Source organism: Oncorhynchus mykiss, chromosome 18, assembly GCF_057628025.1.
Source record: "Oncorhynchus mykiss isolate SJ-2025 chromosome 18, ASM5762802v1, whole genome shotgun sequence".
NCBI classification, from domain to species: domain Eukaryota; kingdom Metazoa; phylum Chordata; class Actinopteri; order Salmoniformes; family Salmonidae; genus Oncorhynchus; species Oncorhynchus mykiss.
The window spans coordinates 52650068-52671251 of NC_143039.1; the positions used below are offsets into that span (position 1 = coordinate 52650068).

General features: G+C 41.5%; 1 protein-coding gene and 1 long non-coding RNA gene across 26 annotated transcripts in view; one reads left to right on the top strand and one right to left on the bottom strand.

The window, feature by feature from the left end:
- LOC110496357 (uncharacterized) overlaps positions 1 to 231 on the bottom strand; it is a 37085-nt gene extending 36854 nt beyond the window's left edge. For both annotated transcript variants that reach the window (XR_016488534.1, XR_002469547.3), the window contains exon 1: positions 31 to 231. This is a non-coding gene — a long non-coding RNA (uncharacterized LOC110496357). The remainder of the gene's footprint in view (positions 1 to 30) is intronic.
- Positions 232 to 706: 475 nt separating this feature from the next.
- Positions 707 to 21184, top strand: part of LOC110496358 (tropomyosin alpha-4 chain) — a 34926-nt gene continuing 14448 nt past the window's right edge. For 3 of the 24 annotated variants that reach the window (XM_021572211.3, XM_021572210.3, XM_090208771.1), the window contains exons 1-6: positions 755 to 1017; positions 2522 to 2647; positions 13275 to 13408; positions 14702 to 14819; positions 15247 to 15317; positions 16776 to 16851. In XM_021572211.3, the coding sequence (XP_021427886.1) occupies positions 904 to 1017; positions 2522 to 2647; positions 13275 to 13408; positions 14702 to 14819; positions 15247 to 15317; positions 16776 to 16851 (639 nt within the window). In that variant the 5' untranslated portion in view covers positions 755 to 903. Of the gene's footprint in view, positions 1018 to 2521; positions 2648 to 9683; positions 11510 to 13274; positions 13409 to 14701; positions 14820 to 15246; positions 15318 to 16775; positions 16852 to 20411; positions 20488 to 21184 lie in introns of those variants that run through there. The other 21 variants (XM_090208775.1, XM_036952916.2, XM_090208773.1 and 18 more) reach the window with 13 other exon arrangements.

Here is a 21184-nt window from a genome sequence, read left to right on the forward strand (position 1 = left end):
TAAAAACTAAAGGATAGATTGTTGTCTTACCTTGTCGATAGACTCCTTATAGGGTCAGGAACCCAATATGTAATTTTGTAGTTTGGATGAATAATAAGGAAAATTACTACTGTTGTTTAGTTGCCAAGGTTGTCATTTCAAACCCTGAAGCTAATATTTTCAACATTTAAGTGGTGCCCAGAGCTATGGTATGGGGGATTCCTGATTTATTATGGTAGTGCCCACTACCCTGCACTCCTTAGACCCCTCTGTAATTTGAACCCTGTGTGTGTGTGGAGGACAGAAATAGAACTGTCTCTTTTGTTTTATGACAGCATCTGCCTAATCCTCTATGCCCCGCTCATTGTCCTTCTCTCTCTCTCCCACCACCTTTGTTTTTATTACTAAAAGCCCCCACAGCAGGAAACATACAATATATGTCAATTATGTCAAAGAATATGACAGCTGACACAGGAAGACAGAAGGAAATGGATGCGAACAGGCTTTCTATCTGCCGGTAGAAGTTGTCCGTATGCACAGATCTAGAATCAGCATGCGTTCCCCAAACATGACCTTAACCATTAGGGGGAACAACGCAACATCAAGGTAAGCTCATCCTACTTTGCTTTATTATAGAGAGGAAGGCTCAGTAGATACATTTAAAGAACTGACCTTTAAAGGATTGAGTTGGGTGGAGCCAGTAGGCTAGAATGGGAGGGGCATGTTTGTGGGTGTGGTCATCTACTCTTTGGGATATATATGTTCTCTTTCTATCCCAGAGTTTGGTCTCTCTTCTGCTCTTTCTCCCTCCCTCCTTCTCTCTCTGTCTCTCCTATTCCACTGACTTGACAGGACTGTCCTGCACCCTTTATCCTTCTTTTCCCTCCTTTTCTCGGTCAAAAAGCCCAAAAGACCTTCATAAAAATGGAGGCAGTCAAGAAGAAGATGCTTATGTTGAAGCTGGATAAGGAGAACGCTCTGGACGCGGCAGAACAGGCCGATACCGACAAGAAGGCAGCCGAGGAGAGGAGCAAGCAGGTGGGCCAACCACATCACAGAGAGTGGGGGGATCCTCTATCATGGATGGGGACATGGGCACCTTGGGCAGTCAAATAGGCAACTATAGGTTACTACTACCCCAGGGAGAAAAACTGGTTGCAATGATGTCATTCTATCATTTTTCTACGTCATGGTCAGGTCGTATACCTATTGTACGGACTTTAAGGACTTTTCAGATGTCTTTTTTTGTGACCAGAAAAATATGTGTGGGTGTGTCACACATGGCATCCTAGTCCCTATATATTGAACTTATTTTGACCAGAGCACTGACTGAATTGTCTGTACAACTGGAAATCCAATTAACCACCAAAAAATGTCGTCATGATGGGGGGGTGGGGGGGGGGGGGTGGATGTCTCGAAAGGTGAAACGGCTTATTGGTTTCCATAATGTTGCTGTGTGGTTGGAAATGGTCTGCTTAGATACAACTCCGTTACAACTCCTAGGCCGGTCATCGTTAAACGATAGAGTTAGAAAGTAATTGGTCAAATAGATGTGACATTTTTTACCTATATTGTAATATACTGTGAAGGAATCATCTCACCTGCTTTTCTAGATGTGTTTGTAACAGATTTAATTACATTTTCTTAATTTTTTAAAAATATTTTATTTTGAAGGGTTTTGTTTTACATTAATTTTATTCTTCTTGAAAATAAGGTAACAAGTTCATGCCATTACTATAAATACTAGAGGTTAGAATATGGTTAAGAATAGGACAGAGTTGACAAGACTTAACAACTGAGTCCAAAGTGACCTCTGTCCCCCAAAAAATGACAACTGGAAAATTCTAAACCATGCCAAGACAACTTGAGAGAAACGTTAGACCGTATTTCTCTCATTAGCGAGGCCAGACAAGCTGTCAGGATGGAATACGATGGTGGATCCTTTCACTGAGTGATTGTTAGGGGATGTTACCATCCAGAGCAAGTATTTATATCTAGATGTCATTGAAGTGGAACCATGGCAGGCATGTCCACCAGGCTTTAGGTTACTTGCGACAAGAGGACAGGTGAGGTGGCTGCAGACATGGGTTCAAATAGTATTTGTTTTCTTTCAAATACTTTTCTAACTTTCCTGACACATTGGAGCCAATGGAATAGTCCCAAAAGTGTCAAACCGGTCGATTTGCCACTCCACGAAGGCTCAAGCGCTAAAATTATTTGTAAGAAGACAAATATTATTTGAACCCAGGCCTGGGTGACAGTCAAGATGCCTTGATGAATGGAGATGGACAAGGCTATGAGGCTATCAGTTAATGAATACTATTTTCACACTATTAAGCCAAGCTTTACTGTGCTGCCCTGGTTATGTATCCACCGTAGTTGCTGGAACAGTGCTGGAAAGGTCAAGGTGAGAAGAAAATAGGTCCACACCATAGTGTGAAAAGAGTGTACAAATCTCACCCACCCTTTCTCCATATCTCTTTCCTCTTCTTGCCCTCCCTCCCTCTCTACTTCCTTCTCTCACTCTTGCTCTCTCTCTCAGCATGAGGATGAGTTGCTGCAGATGCAGAAGAAGCTGAAGGGGACTGAGGATGAGCTGGACAAATACTCTGAGGCCTTGAAGGATGCCCAGGAGAAGTTGGAGGTTGCGGACAAGAAGGCCGCAGATGTAAGTGTTGTAGTCATCCACAGTCTTACAGGTCTAGTATCAGATTACCCAACCCCATTTCCTAACCTTAAGTATTAAGAGGACGATAAAATACAGTAGCTGACCCTTGACCAGTGGTTAGGTGCAACATCTACCAACTTGTGTTAGCTCCAAGAACTGATGCCTTGGCTATTTGTTACGTTACATGGTCTTGAGTAGCAGAGATGATCCTTGTTTGACACCAGGCCGGTCACATTGGTGCCATGGCCTGGATGCTGGGGTTGCTTTGGAAACGATACGAACATTGAAGAGGTGGTGGAATTGGTCCAATGATCATCATCAGCAGCAGCGGGTGTAAAATAGGTCTAGCTAGATGCCTTAGAATGTCCCAAAGTTATAATAGGTTAGAGATAAGAGCTTTGAACCCGGAGCGAAGCAGGTTCTGTGCAGGAGACCCATTAAGGATTTACCAAGCTTGAAGGTACCAGAAGCCTCATACCTGCTCATATTACATAGTGTATGACAAAGCAAACACACTTGTGCTATGAAAAAAACAATCTGCTCTTACAGGGTTAGACAAGTTTAGACCACAGGAGGTTAAACCTGGTGCCTGGTGTCTCCCCTAGCTCCCATTCCTTTCATTCACTCTGATCACCCATCCACTGCTACTGCTATTTCATCCCCATATTCTGACCATGGTATCATCCAATCGAGCTATGACTATCCCACCAATGAATATCCCACCTATGACTATCCCACATGCTACAATTTTAGGGACAATAAACATCGATATTCTTACTAGAGTAGCATTCGTCAAGTCTGGTCTTGGGGACCCACAGGGTGTGCAGGCTTTTGTTCCAGCCCAGCACTAACACACCTGATTTAACTAATCAATAAGACCTTGAGTTGAATCAGGAGTGTTGGTGCTGGGCTAAAACAAAAGCTTGCAGACCCTGTGGGTCCAAAGGAACAGGAATGACGTACACTGGAAATAGTTGCTGTTATGGTACTAGCGATAGAAACACAAGACACTATCCAACTCCAAAGACTTTTAGAGCAACAGATAATATAACCATTCAGACTTTCTGAACAACACATGACATTTGGATTCATGAGCCATTGTGCCTTTACCCATAAATTGCCAAAAAAGGCCTGCTTTAGTTTGGCCAAGGAGTATGTGAAAACCACAAGGCCATGCCTGTTTCTGGGATGATAATTTAGTGACAGTTTGACTGACACTTTTGGTCCACTTTGTTGGCAGTTCATTTTGAGCAGTAACCCGCTGGAGTTAAGGGTTAACTCTAGTGCTAGGAAGCTAAGATACAATTCAAAGGTTTGGTTTTCATGCACATTTTGGATTGAGCGCACAGGCTTTGCTATCTGAACGCTCCCCAAAGAATGGAATAGAATATAATAGACCCTTATTGTCCATTTGCACAGATGTTATTTTTGCTGTGACAGTACCCAACCTACACAGCAGGCTGGAAGCAGCACAGGGTCAGCAACAGAGCAGAACCCCAGGACTAGTTTGGGGTTTAAGGGCTTTGCTCAAGGGCACAGTAACTGTAGATGGCATGTGAGTTATTGATGCCTGCAATTCTCCAGTTGCCAGCTCACTTTTTCAAGTCAGCACTGGGATTCGAACCCGCAAACCTCCTGTTACCGACCCGCCTCTCTAACCTTGAGGCTACCGCGGCCAAGACTATACTTGGGTTGCCACTCTCTATTCTTGGGTTGGCAATCTCATCCTAGTCCCCTCCCTCTTTGTATTTATTTACTCTTCTTGTGGTTTAGGTATCTTTTTCTCCAACAATGTAGGTCTCAGTAATTCTCTATTTCTCTCTCTCTGTATTTCCCCTAGTTGACTGTAATGAAGTACGTTTCTCCAGACTTTAGATATAGAACAAACAGCAGCTGTCATCACAATCGTTTGTCTCAATAGAGAGAATGCATGGAATGACCATGTTGAAATACCAGAGGGGCTTAGGTTTGTGTGCGTGTGTGTGTGTGTTTTACAGTAAAAAGGTATTGTGTGGTGCCTTGGAGTGATGATTACCCAATGATTTGTATGGTTTATAACAAGCCAAGGTCATTACGGGTGTTATGTGCTCTTGTGTGGTCTGTCTGCCCTACACTGTCTGTACAGTTATGTGGTAAAATCATGCGTGTGTTTATCATCTTTGCAAGCTTCAAGTCCGTATTGTGTGTGTGTGTGTGTGTGTGTGTGCGTGCATGCATTTTCTTGTGAGTATACCTTTGAAGACACCTCTCTGTCTTGTCCTTGTGCATATGTGTGAATTCAAGGTATGAAAGGGGACCAGAGACCTATGTAAAATAATCTCTTCTCATGAGCCATCCTATATGAGGAGTGTATAGGGGATACAAAGGCCATGACCACAAGGTTATTTCCATTGAGGGGGCGGGGTGGGGTTTAGTGGTCTGAAAGGGGGACAGAATGGGGCATAACAGAAATACCAGAGGAGGGGGATGCCAATGGGACAGACTTACTAAACAAACAAAAAAACATTCAACTTTATATACTGGATACACCCCCCTCCGTATGTATTTGGACAATGAAGCTCCATTTTTTCATTTGGCTCTATACTCCAGCATTTTGATTTGAGTTCAAATGTTTCCTATGAGGCGACAGTACAGAATGTCACCTTTTATTTTAGAGAATGTTCATACATTCGCTGTTTAGAAATGAAAGCACTTTATATATCTAGTCCCCCCATTTGAATAAGTGTTTGGACAAATTTCACTCATAGTGTATTAAAGTAGTCAAAAGTGTAGTATTTGGACCCATTTTCCTAGCACGCAATGACTACATCAAGCTTGTGACTCTAAAAACGTGTTGGATGCATTTGCAGTTTGGTTTGGTTGTGTTTCTGATTACAGTATGTTTTGCCCAAAAAGTAACTGAATGGTAAATTTGATTGTAAACAAGAATTTAAGATGTTTCTGAACACTTCTACATTAATGTGGATGCTACCTTGATTACAGTTAATCATGAGTAATGATGATCATGCCCCCAAGTTCATGAATAAAGATCATACCCTCAAAAAATGCTAACCTCCCCTTCTTGGTAATGGTGAGAGGTTAGCATTTTTTGTTGTAGCGTCTGAACGGCATCTCGCTTATCATTATTCATGATTAAATCATGATTTTTTTCTTAATCATGGAAATATCAGGATTAATTTAGGTGTTCAGAAACATCTTACGACTCAATTAGAAAGAAAATGACTCCATTCACCATTCAGTTACTATTGGGCAAAACATAACCCAAAACAAACTGCAAATGGATACAACACGTTTGTAGAGTCACAAAACTTGATGTAGTCATTGTGTGCAAGAAACATGGGACCAAATTCTATACTTTTGACCTCTTTGATACATACATAAGTGAATTTATCCAAATACCTATGACTTCACAAGGGTGGGACCAGACACATAAAGTGCTTCATTTTTAAATGGTAGAACAGATATGACTCAAAATACCCTCAAATAAAACATTCTGTACTGTCGCTTCATAACACATTTGATCTCAAATCTGAAATTCTGGAGAATAGAGTTAAATTCAACATTTTAGCTTCACTGTCCAAATACATACGGAGGGGAGTGTACTTTTGCCTGGTTACCCAAACTCCTTGCTCCGGCCAAACGCTACGCCACGCCCACTAACGTCAGTTTCTTCTCCGGAATGAGTTTGGATCTGAGTACCTCCCCAACCCTACACCGAATGCGAACACTTTGGGGCCATCTCATTGGTCCGGAAACCGATGGCTTGGGCCAGAGTAAGAACATCAGTTGGAAAGTGGTGGTTTGAAAATGTGTCATTGGCTTTGATACTCTGGTTGGTTATAGATCCAATCGCTGAAAACGTTGTTTTGTACAACACTCCTTGTGCCCTATTACCAGAAATGACTTCAATGATGTCATCCTCAGACTAAAGTACTGTATGTAGCAAACGACAAAGAAGAGGAAGAATTTAGTGTGAGTGGTCAGGTTAAGTGTACTTTACCCTTTCATCCAATTACTTCTCTTCTTAATTAATATGGATTTACCTTTAAGGTCTACCTTATACATTTCTTAATAACATGTATTTCTATATTATATGGGCCCCCACTTTCTGTCCCCTCTACCTGGGTATGTCCTAAATATCTTCCCCAGAATAGAATAATTGTTCCATAGAGACAACTAGATTAGTGTAGAGCAATAGTGCCAAAGAGATTAGTGAAGGGCATTTGTCCCTAAAGTGTAACCAGATCTCTCCAAATGTTGCTCTGCTCGCTCTTTCTCTGTGTGTGTGTGTGGTCCTTTTGAGTGTGCAACGTGTGTATTTGTGTGTGTGCCAGTGGAGGCTGCTGAGGGTAAGACAGCTGATAATAATGACTGGAATGGAGACGATGGAATGGTATCGAACACATCAAAGATGTGGTTTCCATGAGGTTGATACCACTCCATTGACTCCATTCCAGACATTATTATGAGCCGTCCTCCCCTCAGCAGACTCTATTGTTGTGTGTGTGTCCTTTCCAGTGGCATTAAGTCTCAGAGGAGTCAGAGTTCTAAGTCGTTGGGATAAACCTTTCCTTGACCTACGTGGCCCGTCTGCCTCTCTCCACATGCTTGTGATTAGTGTCATAATAAGACACACTAAAGGACAGTTTTATGACTGCCTGAGTATGCCTAGCTCCATACGCACTAAATCACAGGCACACAGTTTTCAGCAAGAGGGTAAAGAGCAACACAATCTTCACACATTAAGGTGCTCTCAAAGCACCGCTCCTTCAGCAGCGCTACTTAACCAGCGGCTAATGGCTAAAACAAATGTGCATTCAACTCCTGCTGAAGGCATAGGGTGTTTCTCAAAATGCATACTCCCGTGCTCCAAGCAAGTCCAAATCAAAGTATGGTAAATGGAGCACAGAGGGTACTTCTCATATTCTCGAATTAATTTAGACATTTTTACCTGCCTACATACCATAGATCGCGAGCCCATAATAAGTCAATAGGGCTAACTGGCTAGCTACTACTGTTATCTAGCCAGATAGCCACAAATAATTGCTATCTGGGTACCCACGAAGAATTGACATCTATCTTGCATAACATTAGTTTTAGGTCTTTTTTTCTTGTTAAACTAACTTGTTAGCCACATTATTACGATTCACATATAGCTAGCTGATAGTTATGAAGTAAAACGTTTGCTTTGTGTACATCTTGTTTTGTCTATTGTTGCCATTGTCCTGGCTGGAAGAAGGTTCCGTGAAGCATGAGGTAATACAGTAGGGGGAGTGCGAGTGCCTCTCAAATGTAATGTTTTATACAATGGGTGGGTTTAATCCTGAATGCTGATTGGTTAAAACCGCAATCCAGCCAGTGTCTATTCCACAAATGACCACCGGCTAAATCTATGAGTTTAAAATGCATATTTACTATATTCCATCTGACTGCGCAATCCACTGGCTCATCAGCACAGCCAGGCAATTTATACACTTGATATCCACTATAAAAAGCATATAGATATTCAGCTCACATTTCTTTTAGACTCTTATTTTTCAACAGCGGATTTTATATCAACTTTGCTGTCTGTCTCTCTGACATTTGAAACATTGTTTCAATATTCAAATTCTCCAGCTGTCCCATAGTAATGAATGTGTCAGGATGAGACAGACAGATAGGCATCTTTTCTCAGCCAGTGGAAATCATGAATCAGCATAATTTTTATGGATATATACAAAGAACTATCAATAGACAACAGGTCAAACAAAACTAAGTGCAGCTAGTTTGAAGTCTTTCCAGCTTCAGTTTGAAGTGATCGTGTTAGATTTGGCTGTTGTTGGCCTCTGAACAACAGTGTCCTGACGAGAGAGCACATTTTATATGCCAGGTGATCAGGCAATATGGCAATGGAACATTTTGAACGAACGACCTGGGTTGCGTCCAAAAGACTGAACGACTGGGTCGCGTCTCTGGCAACCGAACCGATAGAACAAATGACCAGCCGGCTTGGGTTGCAAGCCTAGATTTGTGTTGGGACTATATCTTGTGGAAGGATGAAATTGTATGAATAATTTCATCAAAATGACGTTCTCAATTAAAATATGTCAATCATTATTTGAATATGTTGGTAACCCGTTGTATAAAAGTGATAATGCCCTCGAAGCCGGTGTTTGGAGGATATATTGGCACGGTTTGCCGGCCCTCGACAAACACCCGTGCCAATATATCCTCCAAACACGGGCTTCTCTGGCATTATCACTTAATTATGCATTCTCCACACTCTCGTCCACACAAGAACCTACTCAAGAAAATGCACTTGGAGCATGACAGTGTGGGGCACGTTAGTATGCATATTGAGAAACACCCATTGTTTAGCACCTAGCTCCTACAAAAAGCTAACATTTTAGCATGTAGGCTACCACTACACCCTATTTTAGTATTATAACTCCTGCTAACAGTTTATAGATTTTTTCATAACTTGTGCTAACTAATAATCCCTTGCTAACTGACCATTTTAGTATAGAAGTAGCAAAAATGTGGCTTTGGAAGAGCCCAGCGATTTGCCACAGTATTGCAGTCAAACTGTGTTTGGCACACATTTTTTGCCCTTTTTCGGCCAAAGCACATCATTCTTCACATCATATACATTCTATATCTTAATTTCAGTCATTAGATAAAATCCTGAAATAGCCAAGATGTAGCCAAATTTGTATAATTTTTCAATAGACTTATAGTTAATAACAAACGTACGCCTAACCTCTAATTAGACCTATTTATACAATTATAAATTGAGAATCTGGGCATAGCAATGCATAATAAATGGACAGCGACAGAAACTCAACGTCTATAGTTGGCTCACAGTGCCAAACGTTGTCTGGAGCGACACTTGGCGGTAACAACTGGAAGTGGACAATCAAGCCATTTACTGAAACCATTCACGTTTCGAACAACACACGTTCGTTAGGCACCAAACGGAAGAAATCAAGGAGGGGACTACCTGGATTTGACCAATAAAAAACGCTTATTTTCTTTTTCTGTTGCAATATGTTTTCAGGTGTGATCTAATAAACACAATCCTGGTATTGACGGTGGATTGAGAGAGGAAGGGAGGGCCAGGAAATGATGACTACAGCAGGATTTCTCAGTACTCTGCATCTCAAGGCCTGTTTGAAACATAGTCTCCTTCACAGATGGGGTTATTCACTGAAACGAAAGTTCAATTTAATTCGAAATACTTATTTCATCTCACAAGGAAAGATTATTTCGGGCATAATTTAAATACAGGCTTGGCTAGGTGTGGCAAAAAAAATATTAACCAATATTTTCATAGAAAAATAATATTGTATTTTAACGCATTGTTAAACCAACATATTACAAGACAACGAATGTTATTGTTTTATATCACACGGAATTCACATAAATGGTTCACAAGTAGTGACTTGATTTGTGTGTGTGTTCTGGTGCATGTCTAGGCATCCTCCAGTTGTTGTGAAATATGAAGGAATTAAGAAACCGTCATATTCTGTGTCTGGAGGGCTTTGAAACAGGCTTCAGGAACGATGTGATGACAAGCAAAAAATGTACACATACCAAGCACGTACTGTAGTCACACACGATGAACAAGTAGGCATACAATACCAAATAGCCTGTAGATAGAAGGCACACGTACAACGTTTACACAAATGTTTACTACATCGTGATGGAGTGATTACATTCTCATGCAGCTGAAAATTGCATTCCACTTAAATTAGACTCTAGACAGGGTATAGATACAGTGTGACATATCAGCTCGCAGACAGAATGGTGGCTAAGTCAAACGTTCACACCATACACGAACAGAAACAAATAAATAACCAAATCAATTTAGATAAAATACTGTGGGGGGGGGATCATACACGCACACTACCTGCAGCCTAGATTGGTGTCTGTTAATAAAAGCTGGTTTCCCAAGTATACCCCCATATATGGACTTTCTCAAATGTTACTCCGGGAGTGGCTTGGAATGCGAGTGATTTTATAAATTGTACGTCACTTTACCTGATCAGGACACGAAAAACAAGGAGTGCCTTCCTGTCGAAGAGACATCGTGCTCAATGCGCTGACAGGGGATCATTTTTGCTTTTCGTCTTGGGACCAACTAGTTCTAAGGGCAGACTCTGGATCAGCATTCCAGTCAATTGTCTACACTCGACTGGGTGTGGCGCAAGCCGGAAGTGGGTTGAAAAGGAAAGAGAAGGGGAACCGAGCCGGCATAGTGATTTGGAGACAGGGGAGGGAGAGACTGGACCGCACAGCACATCTCTTGTCAAGGCAATTTTTTATTCGTTTGTTTGAATGAGTTTAAATTAGAACCGCGCGCAATTGAAAGAAATCCCCCCCCATTTTCGAAAGCGGAAGCCAATGAATTAGGTTTGCTACTTGCCACGTCTGTAGAAAAAACATCTTAGCTGATTTATAGCAGCAGGATAACTATCTAAACCATCTAACACAGGGTTAGGCTAATTTGAAAACATTTTACTAAAGTAGGTTAGAACTGTCAAATTGTTGTGCGTTATTGAGTCACTGCTGTTAGGAGGAATAACGTATTTTAACGCCACTAATCTACTACAAACAACCTTTTCCCGTCTTGGTGGGGCGTTGCTGCTTTTTTTCATTTCAGGACAACTCCAGCTGAAGTCCGAAGTTCTAAGAAACGTTTTAGAGAAGGAAAAATCTAACTAGGCTTAGCCTACGCTCGCAAACAAGACAATGTCTGGAAACAACAGCATCGACGCGGTTAAGCGAAAGATTAAAGTTTTACAGCAACAGGCAGATGAAGCCGAAGAAAGAGCAGAAATTCTTCAGAGACAGGTCGAGGTGGACAAAACATCAAGAGAACAGGTAAGGATATTCAGGAATGAACATTCGTTTAGGCATTTCGACAAGATGTGCACGTCGATAGGTCTACATTGTTTCGATGTACGAAGTGCGTTGATGGTGCACTTTAAAAAGACACAATGTAGCCTACCACTGGGCCGTGATTCATGCATTTACACCTCCGCCCTACAAGGAGCCTAATTCGATATAGGTACGACCGGAAGTTACTTTTCGTAGCATGTTAGAACGGACAGTTGTAACCAACATTCTTCTGTTACTTTACCCAGCCAGGGATGGGGGGGGGGGGGGGGGGGGTGGTGGTGTGTGACTGATACAAGTCTGAGGTAAAGATTTTTACATTTTTCTCCTATTTATGCGTTGGCCACGAGTATAGTCAACAACGTTATTTGGTTGTGAGTTAACGGAATATGAACATTTAAGTGAGATTTTCACCGGACAGGTACTTTAACAGAAAGACACGGATGGGATTTGATTTAATGCCCCGGGTGTACCGGGCTAGTGTTTATTGCATTAGTTTTGGAATCAGTTTGCCTTCTGGATGTGAGCAAAGTCTGTTCAAAACGAAAGTGATGTAATTATTAAGCACTTGTAGGAATGAGTTGGATTCTGTGTTTTCCACATGCAAAAGTGCCATGCCTTTCATAACGCTTTACCTGCCTTCCCAGTGAAAACTAGTTAGAAAATTCAAAGATTTATTTTGTGGAAAATAGATGCACCATGCTGCCTATTTGACATCACCGTTACTGTTTGATTTGAGATGGGCTGCTCCTGCCACGCGTTGGCCCGATGACGTGATGGGCCATTGCCCGGTTCAACCTGGGCTTTCGTAATAGAACTCCCTCACTGACAAAAGGCAGCTTTAGGAGCAATGGATTGTGGTCATTGATGTTAATTGCCATATTTTCTGTGCTTAATCGATATAAGGAATGGCCTGTTAACTACACCTTCCTACAATGTTCCACAGTTCATGCTTGATAGAGAAGTTATGTGTTGAGCTCACGGGAAAAACTAACTAAATGCAATTAAAATAATTGACCTTATGTTGGTCAATTAGTTATTTAAAAAAAAAAAAATTAAAAAAGAATTTCAGCACTAATTAAACTCTGATTTCAATTAAAGTTCTTCTGGACCATTGAAGGAAATTGTGACCCCCATGCATTTCACCACCTCGCATTACACAGAAAGCATGGTAGGTGTACAGCTAAAGAGTAGAGGCCTTTAGCTTGATATGGCTAGTCTTTAATGCGTGTCAATGTCTCTCCCCTCTTTCTCATCTGTCCATCTAGGGCCATCTCTTTTCTTCTGTCATCTGTCTGTATACCTGGGTACACTGGCAAATTGTTATAGCCAGTCTAGTGACCTCTATTCAATAAAGGTTAACCATGAAAACTAACAAGAAATTGGTAGCATAACATTTATGCAGATTGTCTTTCCCCCACAATATATTTTCATTGGAGAATACACAGTAACAGATATTGTATGGTTGAAATGTTGTGCTACACTGAACATGACCCATGTACTGGATGAGAAAATCAAAGTGAAAGAATGGCCATCTGACTGGAACATTGTCTAGCCTTGTATATCGGTGGACGAGGTGTGATATGATGCAATGTTAAGTGCTTTGAGCACTAGAAAAAGCACTATATAAATCCTATATGACGGCATATACAAACAATTATGTACTGTACGTTCTAAGCGGGGTAGGGGTAAATTCCATTTCAATTTGGGCAGTATACTGACATTTGGCCCAACTCTCCCCCTGATACAGGCTGAGGCTGAGGTTGCTTCCCTGAACCGGCGTATCCAGCTGGTTGAGGAGGAGTTGGACAGGGCCCAGGAGCGACTGGCCACTGCTCTGCAGAAACTGGAGGAGGCAGAGAAGGCTGCGGACGAAAGTGAGAGGTCAGTGGGACACATTAACAAAAAGGGAAAAGAGGCCCACACACTAATTCTCCAAACACCACTGTTTAAAGGGATACTTCTCCAGAGTCAGGTTCTGGTGGATACCATTTTATGTCTATGTCCAGTATGAAGAAAGTTAGTGCTAGCACAATGACTGGAAGTCTGTCTGCTAGCATGCTACAACATGTATTTAGTCTTGCCCACATTGTGTACAACCAGGGCTTTCTCTAAGGCAACCTAGTCCGATTTGTATCTCTAACATAGCCTGGTCAACTGTTGGGAATGGCTTACGCAAGTGTCGTCTGCATTCATTTACATACACTTGTGCATGTGTGAAATAGGACAAGTATAAGCACCTACTAAATTATTTATTTGTATAATAAAAGGCCCTATGCTGCAATGGAAGCGCAACTTTTTTAAATATTGGCTCCATGAAGTAAGACAACATATTGAGAAAAGGGGTCTTGGCCTTGGTCGTTATGGTCTTAACCTTGTCAGTTTATCATTGTTGGTCAGGAAGTGAAAGCACAGAGCAACGATGGCACAGACAAAAGGGGAAACCCAGACACATCACAGGGGTGTAAATCTGTTTAAAACTTGCCTTCAAATATGGTGATAAGAAGTTGTGGCGGGAAGTGGGGGAATATGGCGCTACATAAAACTTTGCCAACAATTGTTTCATTGATGAAATATTGTTTTCTGTACCTGAAACTAAAATACGTTACGAACAGATTGAACAAAGTAAAAAAAAATATATATATATTTTTTTTTTAAGTTTAGGAGTGCAAGGGTGAATTGAGTTATTGCACACGTGCACTTCAGACTATTCCCCAACAGAGATATGTGAATACTTGCTTAAATGCGCCATTAGGATTTCACTAGCTCTTGCTTGGCTCTTCCCACCTTGCTTGTTCTGCCCGTTGTACTTCATTTGCTCCTATTGTAAATGACGCCGATGATTAATCTTAGGTTAGTTACCAGTATCTTTGACGATTGTGTGTCTCCTATCTCTCCACATGAGTCATTATTGGCCCAGCCAATAATGTTAATTGATTGGATGCGTTTTCTTTGACACACTGAGTTTCTCCCTCTGTTGTCCCTCCCAGACTGTGAAATGTAGTGTCACATGCTGCTGACAGTGTAAATATTAAGTGTGTTTAGTTTGACAAATATCCAAAGTCTAATATCCAGTATTGGCGTATTACCACAAAATGGTGGGCTCTCAAGTTAGGATAGGCCAAACAAATCTCTACACGATACAATACGTGTAATGTGTGCCTGTGTTGGTTCCAGGGGCATGAAGGTGATTGAGAACCGAGCCCTAAAGGATGAGGAAAAGATGGAGCTACAGGAGATCCAGCTGAAAGAGGCCAAGCACATTGCTGAGGAGGCCGATCGCAAGTACGAGGAGGTGAGGATATCACACACGGCAGAGTTCTCAGAATGAACAGAACTGCCTGCTGTGCCTTAACTAGCCTTGGATAGTTGCGCAACATTTCTGGGAGAAGGTAATGTTAGGTAATACAATACGTGTGTTAAAATTGGTACGATCATGTACACACACGCCATGCTGCTTCAGTACTACCTCATAAGCACACACATACGGACACAATGTAACGTCCTCATCGAGACACAGTGGATGAGGTTATCACATACCTTTCCTCTCACGCAAGGCTGTAAGCTCACTAGTACAGTTTTGGCCGATATGTACACAATTTATATCCAAAATGGGCGTCTCTCCCCACACATACATCACCTGTACACCATCTGCGCCAATCTTGCGAGCAATTGTTTCCGTCTGCAACTGGCACTAAATAATCCTGTGCGTGTGTCTACAGGTGGCTCGTAAGCTGCTGATCATCGAGGGGGATCACGAGCGCACAGAGGAGAGGGCAGAGCTTGCTGAGGCGTGAGTTGCCACATGATTGAACTGCACAATAGTAACACACACACATATGCGCAGAACTACGCTGGTGGTACGTTAACACCTGTTCAACACTGTCAAAGATTATTCTGTCAAATGACTTGAATATACTGACGTTTTCCCTCTAAGGAATGTACACACCTACTACACAGAATACTATATAACATTTAACATGTACTGCATTGTAGCGCTGTTGTCCTAAACATACTGTTGTCACACACCTACTACTCATGCAGAATGCAGACATGCATTGTGAATTTTCACGTAGATTATTTTTGTGAAGTATATTTAAACAATTCCCTGTCTACATCATTATACCAGGCCAGAGTCTAATGCATTGTTAGAGGTTCAAGCGGCAAAGCTGGACCACACAATGTCATGCAGTGCCATGCCAATTGGCCACATTGTGGCGCTATAACAACAAGTTATGGAAGATGAACATTTTTAAAGGTCACGACCCTCACCCGGTTTGCGCTAGTGTGGGTAGCATCTCAAACATACTGACCAATAAACATTCAAGTGGACTTGACCTGGCACATAAATGCATATATCGTAACGCAGATGTGATTATTTGTATTGTAACAACTTGACATGTTCATAACACTGTCAATACTCAACATATGCAAGCATGTTCAAATCGGTCACACTTATAACTCTTGATCTGATGAAATTTGGCACATGCTCAGGGATTTGAGTCTAGCTAACCTGCAGAGGATGGTTGTCTTTGGCCGCATGGCGGCACTGGGACAGCAAAAAACATTCATGCAAGCTTATTGGCTTATAGCGGCCATGTTTGAGCGAGAGTCTTGGAAAACGTAGCGTTTTGAAGATGTGCGTCCATAGATGCTATATACCAAATTTGGTGCCAGCGATTCTGGAGAAGACATTTTTAAAGTAGTCAACATTATTACAAATTGTCCAAGATGCATCAAAAGCATAGTGCATGATCTGTTTTATGAAGAGTTCTGTTATGTGTTAATTAAGCATGTTAAGGAGTACAGATGTTGCAAATCGTATTGCGATCTGTCCTATTTGTCCTGATGGTGGTGCTGTGGGGCCATAGCTTGAACCCTGCCAGGGCTTCTTGAAGGTATATTAAAATAAAAAATACTGCTTAGTTTGCACTTTTGGGACTATTACATTGGTTTCATTTTATCAGAGCAACGAAATCAAGCACAGCTCAAGTTTTTGAAAGCGTTTGATCCGGTTCTGCATTATACCTTTCCCACTCCCGGTATCATCCCAAACTGGCCCCATCCTCACTGTTCCCACAGTCAGGAGAATAAACAAGTGTGTTTGCATAACAATGGTTCTGTATCCTAATGAGAAATTGACCTCCCTCTGTCTCTGCATGTTTCTGGGGTTCCGACCTAAATTCCACGCATGACCCCCTCCATGTTCCGCATGTTTATGCGTGATACCGCCCCCTCCCTGCACTAACAGCAAAGCCAGGGCCCTGGAGGAGGAGCTGAGGGGTTTTGACCAATCTCTGAAGTCCCTGCAGGCCTCTGAAGACCAGGTAGAGTGCGTTTGTGTGTGTCTGGCGTGAATATGTATGGTGCACATGCCTATACTTCAGTGTGTGTAAGCTAAAAAGGAGGGCGTAGGGTGTCCACCCACTCTGGGCTGAGTGGGTGGAAATACGCTTTGGTGGTAACTTCACTGCCTTATGTTTTAAAATACATTTTACCGAGACAAATATAATTATTCATGTTCTGAATCATTCAGTGGGGTCTTTCTCCAATAAGTCAGATTTCTTAACCTAATACATCTGATAATAAGCACTGAGCTCTGTTGACATGGCGTGCAGGTTTCTCATAACTTTTGAGTATTCTACAGTTTGTGGTTGTCTTCAAAGTTGTTTCTGCAGGTCACAATAAGCAAAACTATGACACGGGCTGAATTAAATGCACTAATCTTTGAAAATATAGAACTTGGTGTACACTCGGTGCTCCTTTGACATTTCAGAGGTATGCTTGTTTTTTGTGGAATCTTCTAAAAAGAACAGGAATTTATGAAAAGCGCAAACTAAAATATAAAATACTACATGTCATGTCTCACTCTATCCATCTTACCTCTGTTTTTTTTTTGTCCTGTGGACTTGAGAAGGATGACAAGCTCAATGCCAAAGGTAGCCAGTAGGCTACTTCTTGCACAGAATCCAGCCTAGCTGACGCAATGCTATTGTCCTTATTTTTGTTCTTATTTTCCCCCCTCTGGCCTCTGTTTATTTAGTCACTGTAATTCTGGCCATCCCACTAGGGTAAAAACTCCAATAATGTATTAACATAAATTGACCCATTGGTCAAAATATTATTTTTTGATTGTACACCCTACTGTGTATTAGAGGTCGACCGATTTAATTGGAATGGGCGATTTAATTTGAGCCGATTTCAAGTTTTCATAACAATCAGAAGTCATTTTTTTTGTTTTGTTACACCTTTATTTAACTAGGCAAGTCAGTTAAGAACACATTCTTACTTTCAGTGATGGCCTAGGAACGGTGGGTTAACTGCCTTGTTCAGGGGCAGAATGACAGACATTTACCTTGAATCCCCTAGCTGACAATCTTGCAACCTTACAGTTAACTAGTCCAACACACTCACCACCTGCCTCTCATTGCACTCCACAAGGAGCCTGCCTGTTATGCGAATGCATTAAGAAGCCAAGGTAAGTTGCTAGCTAGCATTAAACTTACCTTATAAAAAATAATCAATCAATCATAATCACCTGTTAACTACACACGGTTGATGATATTACTAGTTTATCTAGCGTGTCCTGCGTTGCATATAATCAATGTGGTGCGCATTCGCGGGAAAAGGACTGTCGTTACTCCAACGTGTACATAACCATAAACATCAATATCTTTCTTAAAATCAATATACAAGTATATATTTTTAAACCTGCATATTTAGTTATTGCCTGCTAACATGAATTTATTTTAACTAGGTAAATTGTGTCACTTCTCTTGCAACAGAGTCGGGGTATATGCAGCAGCTTGGGCCGCCTGGCTCGTTGCGAACTGTGTGAAGACTATTTCTTCCTAACAAAGACAGCCGACCTCGCCAAACGGGGGATGATTTAACAAAAGCGCATTTGCGAAGAAAGCACAATCGTTGCACGACTACCTAAACATCAATACACAAGTATATATTTTTAAACCTGCATATTTAGCTAAAATAAATAATAATTCATGTTTTGTTTTCGAAATGATAATTTCTGGATTCGACCATATTAATGACATAAGGCTCATATTTCTGTGTTATGTTATAATTAAGTCTATGATTTGATATTTGATAGAGCAGTCTGACTGAGCGATGGTAGGCAGCAACAGGCTCGTAAGCATTCATTCAAACAGCACTTTCGTGCATTTGCCAGCTCTTCGCAATGCTTCAAGCATTGCGCTGTTTATGACTTCAAGCCTATGTAACCGATGTGAAATGGCTAGCTAGTTAGCGGGGTGCGCGCTAATAGCGTTTCAAACGTCACTCGCTCTGAGACTTGGAGTAGCTGTTCCCCTTGCTCTGCAAGGGCCGCGGCTTTTGTGGAGCGATGGGTAACGATGCTTCGAGGGTGGCTGTCGACGTGTTCCTGGTTCGAGCCCAGGTAGGGGCGAGGAGAGGGACGGAAGCTATACTGTTACACTGGCAATACTGAAGTGCCTATAAGAACATCCAATAGTCAAAGGTATATGAAATACAAATGGTATAGAAAAATAGTCCTATAAATACAATATTAACTACAACCTAAAACCTCTTACCTTGGAATATTGACGTCTCATGTTAAAAGGAACTACCAGCTTTCATATGTTCTCATGTTCTGAGCAAGGAACTTAAAGGTTAGCTTTATTACATGGCACATATTGCACTTTTACTTCTCCAACACTTTTTTTTTTTGCATTATTTAAACCAAATTGAACATGTTTCATTATTTATTTGAGGCTTAATGAATTTTTATTGATGTATTATATTAACTTAAAATAAGTGTTCATTCAGTATTGTTCTAATTGTCATTATTATAAATAAATTTAAATCGTCCGATTAATGGGTATTAACTTTATTTGGTCCTCCAATAACCGGTATCGGCGTTAAAATCATAATCGGTCGACCTCTACTGTGTATGTGTGTTGAGACTGTGTTTATGCTCAACTGAATAGCTGTGCTTTAGTGTAACCTACCATTGGTAGAACATCAGGCTTGAGATTTATGGATAGTATTGGAACTATTTATCTCAATAAGTGGACAGGGAAAGTGTTTCTTGTGTGAGGAGAAAGAAGTAATCGGACTCGTGGCCTCCGGACAAACGGTGGTCCCCTTTGGATGACTCCAGGACTTGCCAACTTCAGCCTTCTCTTTCCTTGTCAGTCTCTACCTTGCCTCCCCTTCCCTTCTCTTTTCTCAACCTGTTTGCATGAAATCCTGTGTGTATTGACTGACATCCTACTGCTCTAAAGTCTATGGGAGAGTTCAGGTTCATGTTTAGTAGGATTGAAACTGGATGAAATGGGAGATGCCATCTCGACTCATCCAGGAACACACTTTAGTTTTCTGTTGCAAAATGTTTTGCTAAGGTGTGCCCTACTGAACACAACTCAGAATTTGACTCATGAGATCTCGAGCATGCACTACTCACTTTTTTTGTATGCCGACAAGGACATCTCCAGCCTAAAGCATGCCATTCTGATGACCGTGACCATTACTCGTATTGCTCATCTTTCGTTAGGGATGTTGCTTAAACTGATTTCCTGTTGTGACATGTGGGCTCACTTTAATATGGGGATATGGTAGTGTCAAGGGTCTGTGACCGCCGCGGTCTGTGGTTAGCCTCGTGCCTTTTCTCTGCCGTTTCTGTCATAAGGCACTCATACTTCGTGTTCCTTAACTACTGTATCTGTGCCACACCGCCAACTCTGTTTCTGTCATCTCTCGCCATCAATTATCTTAAACCATATTGACGATGTTTTCACACTGCTGCTCTTTCTTTCCCTCCTTTTTACACTGCTCTGCCCTCGTCACCCTCTGTGCCATCTCTCCTTGTTCTCTTGAAACAAACTCAATGGCGACCTCCCCTCAAATCCAGTAAATGTGCTGAACTGGAGGAGGAGCTGAAAAACGTCACCAATAACCTTAAGTCCCTGGAGGCCCAGGCGGAGAAGGTAGTGTGTGTGTTGGCATTTTACCTGGTTGTGTGAACCTCAAATTAAACCAGCATGTTACCTGTGTGTGGGCATGTTTTTTTTGTGACTGTATATATCTGAGCAAGCGAATTTAGTAAGTAATGTGTTGACAAATGTCTTTGCACATGTTGCAGTTGATAGATAATACTGTATCTGTGTGAGCAGCATTTGAGTGCAGCGGCTGTATTCACCCTACACCAAAGGTTCTGTATTGACTCTGCCTTGAACAACATTGGCAGTGTGTACTACCTATCCATATACCCCAGGCAGTTACCCTTGGGTTAATTGGTCTGTGTAGTTAATTGCCTTTTGGCATTTACCTCCATTCTAGGCTTGAATACCCCCTACCCCTTCAAGACGTCCATTCTTGTCATCAGTGCCCTTTACAGCCTATGTTTATAATGTCTAGAAAGGTCACGCTTGCATGGAGTTAATTTAATCTCCATATTTCTGATTGGACCAAAGGCCTGCATGGACAAACACCCCCCATACTAAGTTTAGGGTTTGGTCTAATATAACATATAGATAAAATGTAATGTTACTCTTATGTCGAAGAGGCAATGGGGCCATAATGAATTGTTCCTTTTCACCCCCTTTGTAATTGTTATCTTCCAATGACCCAGCAGTGGGAATGCAAATGCACACTTCTTCAAGGTCTGTGTTCATTAGACACCAA